General features: G+C 34.6%; 1 protein-coding gene across 3 annotated transcripts in view; it reads right to left on the reverse strand.

The window, feature by feature from the left end:
- PRR16 (proline rich 16) overlaps positions 1–12,300 on the reverse strand; it is a 119,228-nt gene that overhangs the window by 37,761 nt on the left and 69,167 nt on the right. For all 3 annotated transcript variants that reach the window (XM_039361267.1, XM_039361269.1, XM_039361266.1), the window contains exon 3: positions 7,360–8,264. In XM_039361267.1, the coding sequence (XP_039217201.1) occupies positions 7,506–8,264 (759 nt within the window). In that variant the 3' untranslated portion in view covers positions 7,360–7,505. The remainder of the gene's footprint in view (positions 1–7,359; positions 8,265–12,300) is intronic.

The following is a 12,300-nucleotide window of genomic DNA, read 5'->3' on the forward strand; positions in this document are numbered from 1 at the left end:
CAGCAACAAGATCCACCCCGCACTTTGGGACAAATCCAAACAACTCGTCGTCTGGAGAACCGAAACACAGACCACCCTCAAGACAGATACACACACCAACAAACTCCGAAGACTACAAGAACGCCAGAAACAAACCCCTCCTCCCTCACAGCCACACATGAAACAAACAGTGCATAACATCTCAGATAGGATCCTCACCAAAGCCGAAACCAATGTCCTTTCCAAAGGATTCAACTTCGCAGTCGCTCCCAAACACATCCCCACTGAAACCATTATATATGGAGTTGAAACCAGCCTGACCAAAATCAACCCCGACGACGCCAACAGAATCAGACTCGAAATCACCAACATCCTCTGCACCAGAAAGCCACCCAAAAGCAACTTACCCAAAGAGGAACAGACAGTACATGTTGGTTTTCGGTATACCCTGGTGGCTAGACCTCCATCCACCTGGCGCTGCACAAATACATCCAAAAATGCCAAATTGCCCTGATCTTCCTCCTCCATGGTGAATTGGATGTCCGGGTATACCGAATTCAGGATGCCCATAAAGTCAGTTTTGTGTCGTTTCTTAATGACCGCAAACGTATCGTCCACATATATATATATATATATTCACACGATCTGGCACAGATAAGCATCCAATTAGATTCATGTGACATCACAGAAGAAATCAAATGTAAAATATATAGCATCTAGGGCACAAAAAGTATGATTGCTTGGCCTCATGCTATTAGTATTTGTTCCAGGTCCTCCAGAATCCTACATTTTGTGTTTGGAGTTTAGGGAAAGATTTTTATGAGTGAGAATAAAATCTGCAATCCCTAAAAAGCTTGCCCTAAATTAAGTGTTTTTTTTCACCACTCATCCTCATTTTAGTGTTTAATGGAAGAAAATAAAAATCATAATGAATCCATTTTACCCTTTGTTCCTGATACAAAAAAGAGAAACTTTCAATCTCACTTTATGGGTAACTTCCACTTGTTATTCCCAAAATACTTTTTAAGGGGTAATTAGCAATTCACAACCTACCATTAATAAATTTTTTTTTAAAGAATGAAATTTAAAAAAGAAAAAAGAAAAACTGGCCCAAAACTGGAATGTGACTTTAAAGCTGGTAAGACTCTCAAATCAAAATTCTTGCAATATAGCTTTGTGAAATGCCATGTTTGTTTCTCTTTCCCCTCAGTAATCCTTTTGCTTCGGCTTTCATACATTTATTTCTATAAAACTCACATCTAATTTCATTGTTTTGCTGTCAATTATAAATGTCAGACACAAAATATCAGTGACATTTCTGAATACAACTATGTCTTCTGTTCTATCACTACACAATTATGTTTCCTTTTTATTAAAACCACACCATTCTCTAGGGAAATATGAAGTATATGATGAGCACAGCAAGCAATCCTATGCTCTAATAAATAAGCACACGTAGCAGCTTTTATATCTGTGGCAACACAGCTCAGTAAGAATTCGTTTACCAAAATGTATGCTGTCTCAAGACATTTTCCAAAATGAAAATGAAGTGAGTATCTAATAAGAGCATGCACACAAGAAAAGTAAATAGCTAAACAGGATCACTCCATGAACCTTTCCTGATGCTTGAAAAGTAAGCAGCAGGTTTGCAATGTTTGTCATAAAATGAATTTGTTATTAAATTACTTTGCAATTATGTACATTGAGAAAATAGTATCAATTTTAAACTCTTTATATGTAAAATTTGGGATTGAGCAAGACATGGCAAAAGAAGATATCTCTTTAGAAAGGACAACCTTTCATAAATCCCAAACAGCCTCAGTGTCAATAAAAGTCCTGAAAGAATATTTTTCAATAATTTTTCTTCTATTCCTTTTTACAAGACACAATGTGATTTGAGAAATGCTCTTATGGATTGCTAGCATTACTGTTTTCTCCAACCAATCAGATTCAGTTTTTTACTCTCAGACACATGGTCAATGTTATTCATACTGGCAAAAATTTTGGAATGCAATAAACAAAGGCTGGATAAATTATTTTTTAACCAGAAAGGTTTGGTGGTATCATATTTATGCTAAGGACATAACAAATGCTGGGTCTCTACCTGTTCCATGTGATGGAGTGCAGAACAAAGTAGCTACAAAGCAATGAACTATGTGTCAACTCTAAAAATGAGCACAGTTGCAGCCATTTTTCCTATTCATTTTCGATTGACACATAGAACGGAAGGAGGGGGTTTTGCCAGGTGCTTCGTTAGTCTAAATAAACTTTTATCTATGCAGATAAAACTCTATGCAGTCACAACTTGGTTAGTCTTTCCCTTCCTCTTAACCCATTCACTCTTACTTCATGTGTTGTGCAATATCATCCTTTTTCCTTCTCTTACCCAGACTTAACAGATTTTATAAGATATTTACTTTTGTATTCAATATACATTAATTTTACCCTATTCTTGCTTTATTATGCAAATTTCTAAATGCACCATTCTGATACACTGAGCTTACTGAATTTTAAATTTCTCTTGATAAGTCAAATTCTCATTTTCATAGTACAAAGTGAGCAGGGGCATGCTTTATAAACAGCCTTCTTAAACATTCATTCCTTACAACATATACTATGATTTCTAGTATCATTTGCACATCTTAAATATTTTTATTCCACCTTCAATAAACATTCTACCAAAGTACAAATTCACTATTTACTGGTGTCTATTGCAATTGTTGACTCAGTTTCCCCATAAAAAACATTTATTTCCTTGTCCTTCAATATATTAATTTTCACAACCTCTTCATGTACTTCTCTTTGCATGACACATTCTTGGCAAATCATTTGATATCAGCAACTTACTTTCACATGCCAACCAATAGATTTCTTACATTATCACCAGTATTCCTTATATATTTATAGTGCATGAATACATTAAAATAACCAAGAGTGCATAACAATTCCTTATTTCATTCCCTGCTTGGCATTCAACTATTCATTAAGAATTCGATTAATATTGCACTCTTATCGCATTCTGCAACCAACTTGCAACTCAATACTTATGTAAAACATTCCATAATTCAAGCCCACTCATGCTGTCATACACTTTTTCTGAATCAACAAATGTACAATAAACGTTCCCCTTCAGATTCATAAATTCTTAAGTTACTTCATAAAGAACAAAAATGACATCTGTATGCCTGCTGTCTGGCATAAAACCACATTGTAGTTCCTAAATTTTACTCAATGTCATTGCATACCCTTTCTATCTGAATACACCTTCCCAGATCCAGACAACACATTAATCTCCCTTCAGTTTTTATATTCCTCTTTTCCTTTTCATGGTGGAACAATACTGGCATTCTTTCAATCAGCAAACAGATTTAATTTTCATACAGATGTTAAAGGATTTATGTAGCCACTCCAGTAACAAACCACATCCCTGTTTTAACATTTCTTCAATCATACCATCTATACCTGCTGTTACCTTTTTTCTGCATTCTTACAGCATTTATTGTTTCTTTTTCAGTGCATAAGCATTTTCAGCCTTTGTTTTAATTCAACATATCTCTGTCTTTCCCAGATCTAAAATATTCCTTCCAATGATCTCTTGCTTCAGTTTCATTCCAAATGGTATCACTTAATATTTTGGATCCCATTCATTCTATCGGAAAGCTTTTGTTTAGCTTTCTTCACCCATTATTTGCACACACACACACACACACACACACACACACACAAATGCACAGAGAGAGAGAGAGAGAGAGAGAGAGAGAGAGAGAGAGACAGACAGACATTTTTCTCTATTCATATTTTGTATAATATCTTTAATTTGCATATACAGTACAGATAGTCTTCATTTAGCAACTTCCCCATTTAGTGATTGTTTGCAGTTACAAAGTAGCTTTACAACTAATCATTGCATTAAGAATCTTTGCAGGTCTGCAATGTAAACGTCATTTAGTGATTGTTTTGCTTAAGAACTGAGTTGCCAGTCCCACTTGTAGGTACTAAACAAGGACTATCTATACTTCTGTGGCACTTTGTACCATAATCAGTTTCTACATCCTCCTTTTTTGTATCAACATTCCATTCATTTTGTGAGAAATCAAACTATCTTTTTTAATTTTTTTCATAAACTACAAATATTACTGTTCCTGCTTTTACTGAACTTTCACTTAAAAGTTTTCTCTTCCATATCTTCCACATCATTTTCCCCACAATACATTCTTCACATTACTCGCCTCTGATACTAAGGCTGAATTTTCCATTTGAAAATTTTTCATCAACATAAAAGGAATGTAATGAAAACATTCTTATACAGCTTAGCTATGTCTGTGTTTCCCCAAAAGTAAGGCCTACCCATATATATGTGTGTGTGTGGATTGTGCATTGGTGCATATCACCTGCATGAGATCTCTCAGAGCAGTTGCTGCCTTGAACAGCTCCTCAAAGATGGTCATGAATGGGTGCCAAGGCTTAACAGAAAAGCAAGCAAACTCCAAGGTGTCAAAGCTGTGACAATGGATGTTCCCATTCTTACAACTGAGAGAAATTGCAGCCATTTTTAGTCTGCTTACAGCTTGCTTTTTCTGCTGTTTAAAAATCAAATGTAGAAAGGGGGATGGGGTGAATGCTTGAGCTCAACTAGCCATAACAATAATGCAGCTTCATGGGCAGGGAAAAAACCAAAAGTAAAATTTAAAATTATGCAAGATGTACGAGAGAGAGGTGGACTCAAGGTACCAAATTTCAAATTGTATTATGATTCTGTGGTTCTAACATTGATTAGTGATTGGATTAATTTAACAAATGTAGATATACTCCTTTTGGAGGGGTGGGATTTATTATATGGATGGCATGCCTATTTAATTTATAATAAGAAGATGGATAGGGCTTTTAAGTCTCATATTTTAAGAATTTCTTTACTTTGAGTTTGGAAGAAATATTATAGAATAGATTCAAGAATTCCATTATGGGCTATCCCGGGGCATACAATAGAAGGAATAAGGAAAGGAGTGAAGATGGATAGTATTTCTTATAAACAACTACTTAACTGGGATGGGAAGAGTTGGCAATTAAAACATATCGATGAATTAGCACAAGAAAATATTATTTATTCGTGGTTTCAGTACAGACAATTATTGGAAAGGTGGAAGATAGATTATAAAGTGGGTTTGATTAGAGAGGATGAAAATTTGTTGAAACAAATTAAAGATCAAAGTCGATCTCATATAAAAAGAATTTATGACGTATTAGTGGAGTTGGATTCAGAAACAGAATTAGTTAAAGATTGCATGGTTAAATGGGCTCAAAATTTTGATGAGCCAGTTTTATTAGAAACTTGGGAGATAATTTGGGTGAGGAATGTTAAATTCACGCAAGTTCAAAATTTACGGGAAAATTTTTATAAAATGTTTTATAGATGGCACCTTGATCCACAAAAGATGTCTCGTATGTATTCAAATTTGCAACCTAAATGTTGGAGATGTGGTTGTTTGGATGCAACATATTATCATATTTGGTGGTCATGTAAAAGTATAAAAGCTTTTTGGATAAAGATATGGTGGAATATTCAAAATTTTTTTAAGAGAAGGATAAAATTCACTCCACAATTGTTTTTGTTAGGTATTATTGTTGATTGTGATGATAAAGAAATTATTTTAATGTTAAATTTAATTACAGCGGCAAGGTTGTTGATAGGACAATATTGGAAGAAGGAATTTTTGCCTACCTTGGAGGAATGGTTTTTTTAAAGTTTCTTATTTATCTGAAATGGCAAAAATTTCGGCTTATTTGAAAGATCAATCACAAGAGAAATATCTCTTGGTGTGGAAAAGATGGATAAACTTTATACAGTATAAGTATGATATTAAAAGATATTATTTAGCTTTTGAATAATTTATGTTTAAAGTTTAAAGTTTAAGATAATAAGCAATTTTTATTATATATATATATATTGGACTTTTTATTATATATATATATATTGGATTTTTTTTTAATGTAACTTTTGTTTGAGGTTTATTTAAGTTTAAATGTTTTGTATTTTTAGTACTAGTTAACCCTGTATTCAACTCTGGGAAGAGGGGGGGAGGGGTTTTGGGAGGGTAGGGAGGTAGTGGGAGAGAGATTTTATTGTAAAATTGTAAAACTTTTAATAAAAAAATAATAATAATGCAGCTTCATGGGAACTCAAGGACACAAAACGATAACGTTTTGGTGGGCTGAGGAGCTGGAGAGGGAGCCCACACTTCAGGCTAATTGGAGAATGTGTTTCATGACTGCTTCATAGGGGTGGGAATTGCAACTTGTTACTTTGTATCTGGGGGAAGGGAATTTAGTTTTGGGTTCAACTATGTAGTGCCGATACTTTGTTTCCTGAATAAAATGTTCTTTAAGGAAGAATTCTTCCCTTGAAGTTCTTTAATGGGTTTCATCTATCAGAACCATAACACAAGGTTTCAATAAAAAAGATTCAAACAAAATGTCTAATATGCAAGATTGTTTGAAAAACAAAAAGCTTATCATAAGATGACTTCGCTGATTTAATCTTTTTCTTCCAACCTGCTTAAATAAGTATTATTTATAATGTTTCTAAATATCAGAAGACCCTTTGCAGTAACTGAGAAAGTCAAGCATGTTATCAAGATTGGGAGATGGGAAAATATATCCAGAATTCAAATATTTAATTTTCAATGTTTTTAAATATTGTTAATAACTTTTTCAAGTGTTTAAGCAATTAATAAGTAAAAAAGTAATTTTTGGCAAAATTCCTAAGGCTCTCAACTAAATTGTTATAAGCAAAAACTGAAGTCTTTTGTATGACCTACAATTAGCAAATAAAAATTATGTCATGTTTTCAGAATGGCAGCAGATATTGATGTCCTCTAACACTGCCTTCTGAAGAATTACTTTGTTTTGTGCACTCATTTTCTTGGATGCAGAAAATATTTTGGAATATAACATTTTAGGACATTTCTTTATTGGTAGTAAAACTTTCTATTGAAACTACTACTCAAATGTTCTTAATTAATTCTGATTAATCACTAATTATATTCCAAAAAATATCCTTAAAAGTATCACATACTATAAAAACTATTGTACAATACACATTGTTTTCTATAGATTAGACTTCACTCCTAATTGGTTCTTCATATCTATAGTTTCCCAGAGAATTGCTTGTACCACAGCTATGATATTCTTAATAAGTACCAGAAATAATTAGTACTCAAAATTGTTATCATGAGGTGCCCAGAGTTGCTCAAGGTGGCTATATAAATCTTTTTCATACATTCATATGTACATATATACATACATATAATGTTATACCAGTTTTCAACCGTTAAATATTGGACTTTTGTATTAACAACATTAAACTATTTTCTTTCTACTTACCAGGTAATTTTTTGCCACTTCACAGAACAAAATGGTGCAATATATTTGGGCTTTTTATTGCTTTTGTAGAAAGTGCTCTTTACCTTTTTTCAATGTTTGTACATAAGAAAAAACAAAAGCAAAAACAGTTTTCCAGGTGGGAAAAATCACACTGTTGTTGTGGTTGATTTTCTCAGGATGGTCTTTTGGGGTTTTGGTGCAGTTGGTGGAGGCACAGTTGCAGGTCTGAGAGGGGGAAAGCTATTACTGGGACATATGCCCACCCCTCCATTTTCTAATGGGGGAGGAGGAAGTGGTGAAGGAGGTGGTGGTAAGGGAGGACACTGTTGAGGAGGTTTTCCTGGGATGTGAGCAGGCTCATTGTGCAAATGAACCTCCCTGTTTTTAATATTATACCGCACGTCACAATCAGCACAATAGCCATGGTACTGCACCTTTTCATTAAATCGTACCCGCTCCCGTGTTCCAGCCTGAGGACATCTGTCTTTCTCAGATCTGTGCATAAGAGGTTGCATCGGAACTTTGTCCAAATTATTATTTGATATACCATACGTATCTCCATTTGGAATTTTATTAGGTCCTCCTGGTAAGCCTCCATTTCGTAGCAGAGTCCCATTAGTCTTTACAGGATTGTCAGAGATAATTGGCCTGTGGGTGTCTTCACACTTCACTGGAGTCAACCGTGGAGGAGGTGGTGGGGGATTGGGTTTCCTTAATACTGTTAGAATAGCAGATGGATGGGGCGGAGCCCTGATGAGTGGAGCACTGCCTTGAACCTTTATTTTTTCCAAACTGGATGCTGTTGTGCTACTTGAACTGCTATTCAATGTATCTGTTTTTGAGCTGTCAGTCATCTCATCTTCCAGCTGCAGATCAGAAGTGAGTGTATCAATCTGGTCAACCACCTGCATGAAAATTAAATGTAAATAATGGTAAGGATTTATGAGAATTAAAAGCAGTAGAATTTGCAACCTTTTTATAGTTATAGTAAATAATATATATATATATATATATATATACAAAGTGTCATTTGATATAAACACATTAAGGACCGAAAAAAGTAGGAGGGAGTCTATCTTTTATGTTTCTTATTGTAAATGAAATACTTTCACATTTGGATTCAATCAATCAATCAGAATAGAACTGGAAGGGACCTTGTAAGTCTTCTAGTCCAATCCCCTGCTCAGGCAGGACACCCTATACCATTTCAGACAAATGACTGTTCAAAACTTCCAATGATGAAGCAGCTACAACTTCTGATGGCAAGCTGTTCCATTGGTTAATTGTCCTCACTGTTAGGAAATTTCTCCTTAATTCCAGTTTGCTTCTCTTCTTGATTAATTTCCATCCATTATTTCTTGTCCTGCCCTCTGGTGCTTTGCAAAATAAGTTGACCCACCTCCTCTTTGTGGCAACTTCTCAAATACTGGAATATTGCCATCATGTCCCTCCTAGTCCTTCTTTTCTCTAGACTAGCCAAACCCAAATCCTGCAACCGTTCTTCATATGTTTTAGTCTCCAGACCTTTAATCATCTTAGTTGCACTTTTTCCAAAGTCTCAACATCTTTTTTGTAATGTGGTGACCAAAACTGGATGCAGTGTTCCAGGTATGGTCTTACTAAGATTTTATAAAATGGTACTAATACTCCATCTGATTTGATTCTATGCTTCTGTTTATACAACCAAGGATTGTATTAGCTTTTTTGTTTGCTGCCGCATACTGCTGACTCATGTTTAAGTGATCATCCACTAGGACTCCAAGATCCCTCTCATAGTTACTGTTTTTGAGCCAGGTTTTGCCTAATCTATACTAGTGCCTTTGGTTTTTCCTGCCTATGTAAAACTTTGCTTTTCTCCACATTAAATTTCATGTTGTTGGATAGGGCCCATTGTTCAAGTCTGTCAAGTCTGTCTCCTGAGCTTGTCTTCTGGAGTGTTGGTTATTCCTGCCAGTTTAGTATCATCTTCAAATTTGATGAATTCCTCTTCTATTCCCTCAGGAGTTATAATATTATATAATATTACTAATATTATATAATAATATTTTATTATTTAACAAAAGATATATATCTTACAAGTAACACATATTAGAAAAAAAGGATACAAAATATTTGGGTGAATTTATTTCAGGGGGAAAAAGGAATCCCCAACTACAACCAGAACTTATATTGATTGATGTGTATGGCATATATGTTGCAGTGGAAGTTATCATCATGACAAATGTGAATGGTATTTTGTTTCCAAATATCATGTTAAATTTGCAATAGTAAATCTGTAGCTTGGATGTAGGGTGAAGGTGAAGATTCGTTCTCCGAGCTTGTGGATCAGTTTCTGAACCTTTCGTTACCGGCTAGGTAAAATCTTCAGTGGAGTTTAGAGGATGTCAGTGTCAGTTTTCTTCTGTTTATAAGGGCTTCATATATGGGTGTGTCAAGTGAGGGTCTTGTGATTTCTTGTGATAGGTCAGGTGTCAGTCATCATTGAGGGGCTTGTGATGGATCTTGTTATGGGGAGGTTACGTCAGGTCAGGGGCATTGGGAGGTGAACAACTGGGAGGAGAGGGCTGTGTGGGTTGATTTTGGGTCGGTGCTGTCTTTGGTTGACTATGTGGTTGTTCTGAATTCTGAGGAGCTCGTAGGCTGGTTGCAGGTTAATGTGTCTGTTGATGCAATTGCTTGTGGAGTTGCTTGAGTTATGTCTGCTCACTAAATGGCTAAAGTTATAACAGACCTGAAAAAGGGAACTTATGAACCAGAATTTCAAGTTCTGACAGCAAGATCCCCTCCACAGTCAGGTGACCAAATTTTGGAAATTCAGCAACACAGCTATATTTAACAGCCATTTGCAGACGTTTGTGGCTACATGGCAGCATTTTATGATGGTTTTGTTGAAAACTGGCACTTCTGATTTTTGACAAAACCACATCTATAATGAACTATTGGTTTGCTTTACTTCTATGGCATTCACTTTACAATTGTCATGTTTGCTTAACGCACAAAAAATGTTGTAAAAGAGGTGAGTCTCATTACAATATGCAACCATAATGGCAGGCTCCATTATTGTTGTATATTGAAGAGTAGCTCCAGCCTGGATCAGTTTCAGAAAAATGTGTTGGCCCAGAGTTCAGCCAGATATACATCACTTTAGCTGTTCAACTGAGATAATAGTAGAGGACAATAATGATGTGATGTCATCTAGAACTGGCAACAAAATCTGATGAATTTTTGTTGCCTAAATAAATAGCTAAATACCAGTTTACAGTTGTTTGAACACAAAGATGTAAACTTTTTGTTATGTTTCTCAGCATTTCCCAGCATTTTTAAGTTGGATTTAAAAGGGCACGTACTCCATTTGTGTCATAATTGTTCTACAGGTTTTATCCAACATTTATTTTATATGTAATATATAGTTTATAAACAACTGTTTTATATTTTCATAAAATTATAAGGGTCTCATCAGAATTTATTTACTAATTCTTTTGTCTTGCATGTCAGGTCCTATTAACTGCTTGTCAATTAAAACCACAATGCTTTTTAAAAATAATTGAATATACTTTCCTGTAATTAATTTTATTCAATAATCACTACATACTGTATTTATTTCTCCTAACTACTGTGTCCTAAGATCCAAACTGTTTGGAAACCCCAATCTTTTCACATTAAACTCGTGAAAATTCCATTCAACAAAACATCAATTCATAAATGTGCTTTTGGATTCAAATTCTAAACTCAAAGACAAAGAATACTCTGAAAATCCATCTTTAATTGATTATTTGTAAATCAGGTCTCCACCATTAGTGATCTACCAAGCCAATCAAGTCAATTATTTTAGCCTGCCAAGTTTTTGACAAACCATTTTTTCAATCTCATGTAGCAGAAAAATAGCAACACTAACATTAATTGACCCAACACGTCCTTAAATCATTAACTGGCAGTGATGCTACAATCATTATATAAGATAAGATAATCTTTATTGTCATTTTTATACTGTGGGCACAATGGCACACATCAAAAATGAAATTTAGTTGCCCCCTCTCAAAGTAAAACACATACATGACACATACCTAAACAAACTATGAACAAAATATGTATATAGCCACATCCCTACATATACATAGCAAATAAATATTAAATATTGTCCATCTTGAATACAGAACGGAAGGAGGAAGCTTGAGAGTTTGCAAGGTTAATGCTGTATGGAATGAAACTATGGCTGAATCTGGATGTTCTGCTATGGATACCACGAAGCCTCCTTCCAGAAGGTAATAAGGAAAACAGGTCGTGAAGAGGATGTATAGTGTCCCAGATAATCTTACGTAGAAAACTACATTTTCAAAATACCGAGTGTCATTAACAATTTTAATATGAGCAGAAGGTTATCATTCTATCATTTCAGCTTAGTTTTGCAATGGATCAAATGTTGCCTAATGTCATTACTGGAAGGAATCTTTCCAAGGTCCACTAATGAGATATGATATGTATCAATCATACATAAAACAATCACATAAGAAGTATAAGTATATCAGATCACTCTGTATCATCCATATTAAATGTGTTCAATGTGTTATCTTCCTTTCCAAAATTTCAAGACAGAATGGCCAAACCTGGGAATTAAGGGCCAGAGTCCATCAAGTGCTAATTGGAAATTTTGGGAGCTGTAATCAAACAAACATTCAAGACATCAGATGGCTGGGGAAGGCTGGTCTACACTAAGTGATCACTGCTTTCCAGTATAAGCAACATGTTTACCAAGAAATACGAATCCTTTAAGATCTAATCTAGAAATAGACTAGATATAGTTATACATATTGACTTGTAATGTATTTCCTATTCAACAACATAAATGTTTATTTAATATTCTTATATTATTTTAAGTAACAATTATCACAGTTATTTTTTCCAAAATATCTATTTACCTTAACAATAATTCTTAAACAAAGA

The sequence above is a fragment of the Crotalus tigris genome, unplaced genomic scaffold, assembly GCF_016545835.1.
Source record: "Crotalus tigris isolate CLP2741 ecotype Arizona unplaced genomic scaffold, ASM1654583v1 scf7180000019228.606590, whole genome shotgun sequence".
In the NCBI taxonomy this organism is placed as follows: domain Eukaryota; kingdom Metazoa; phylum Chordata; class Lepidosauria; order Squamata; family Viperidae; genus Crotalus; species Crotalus tigris.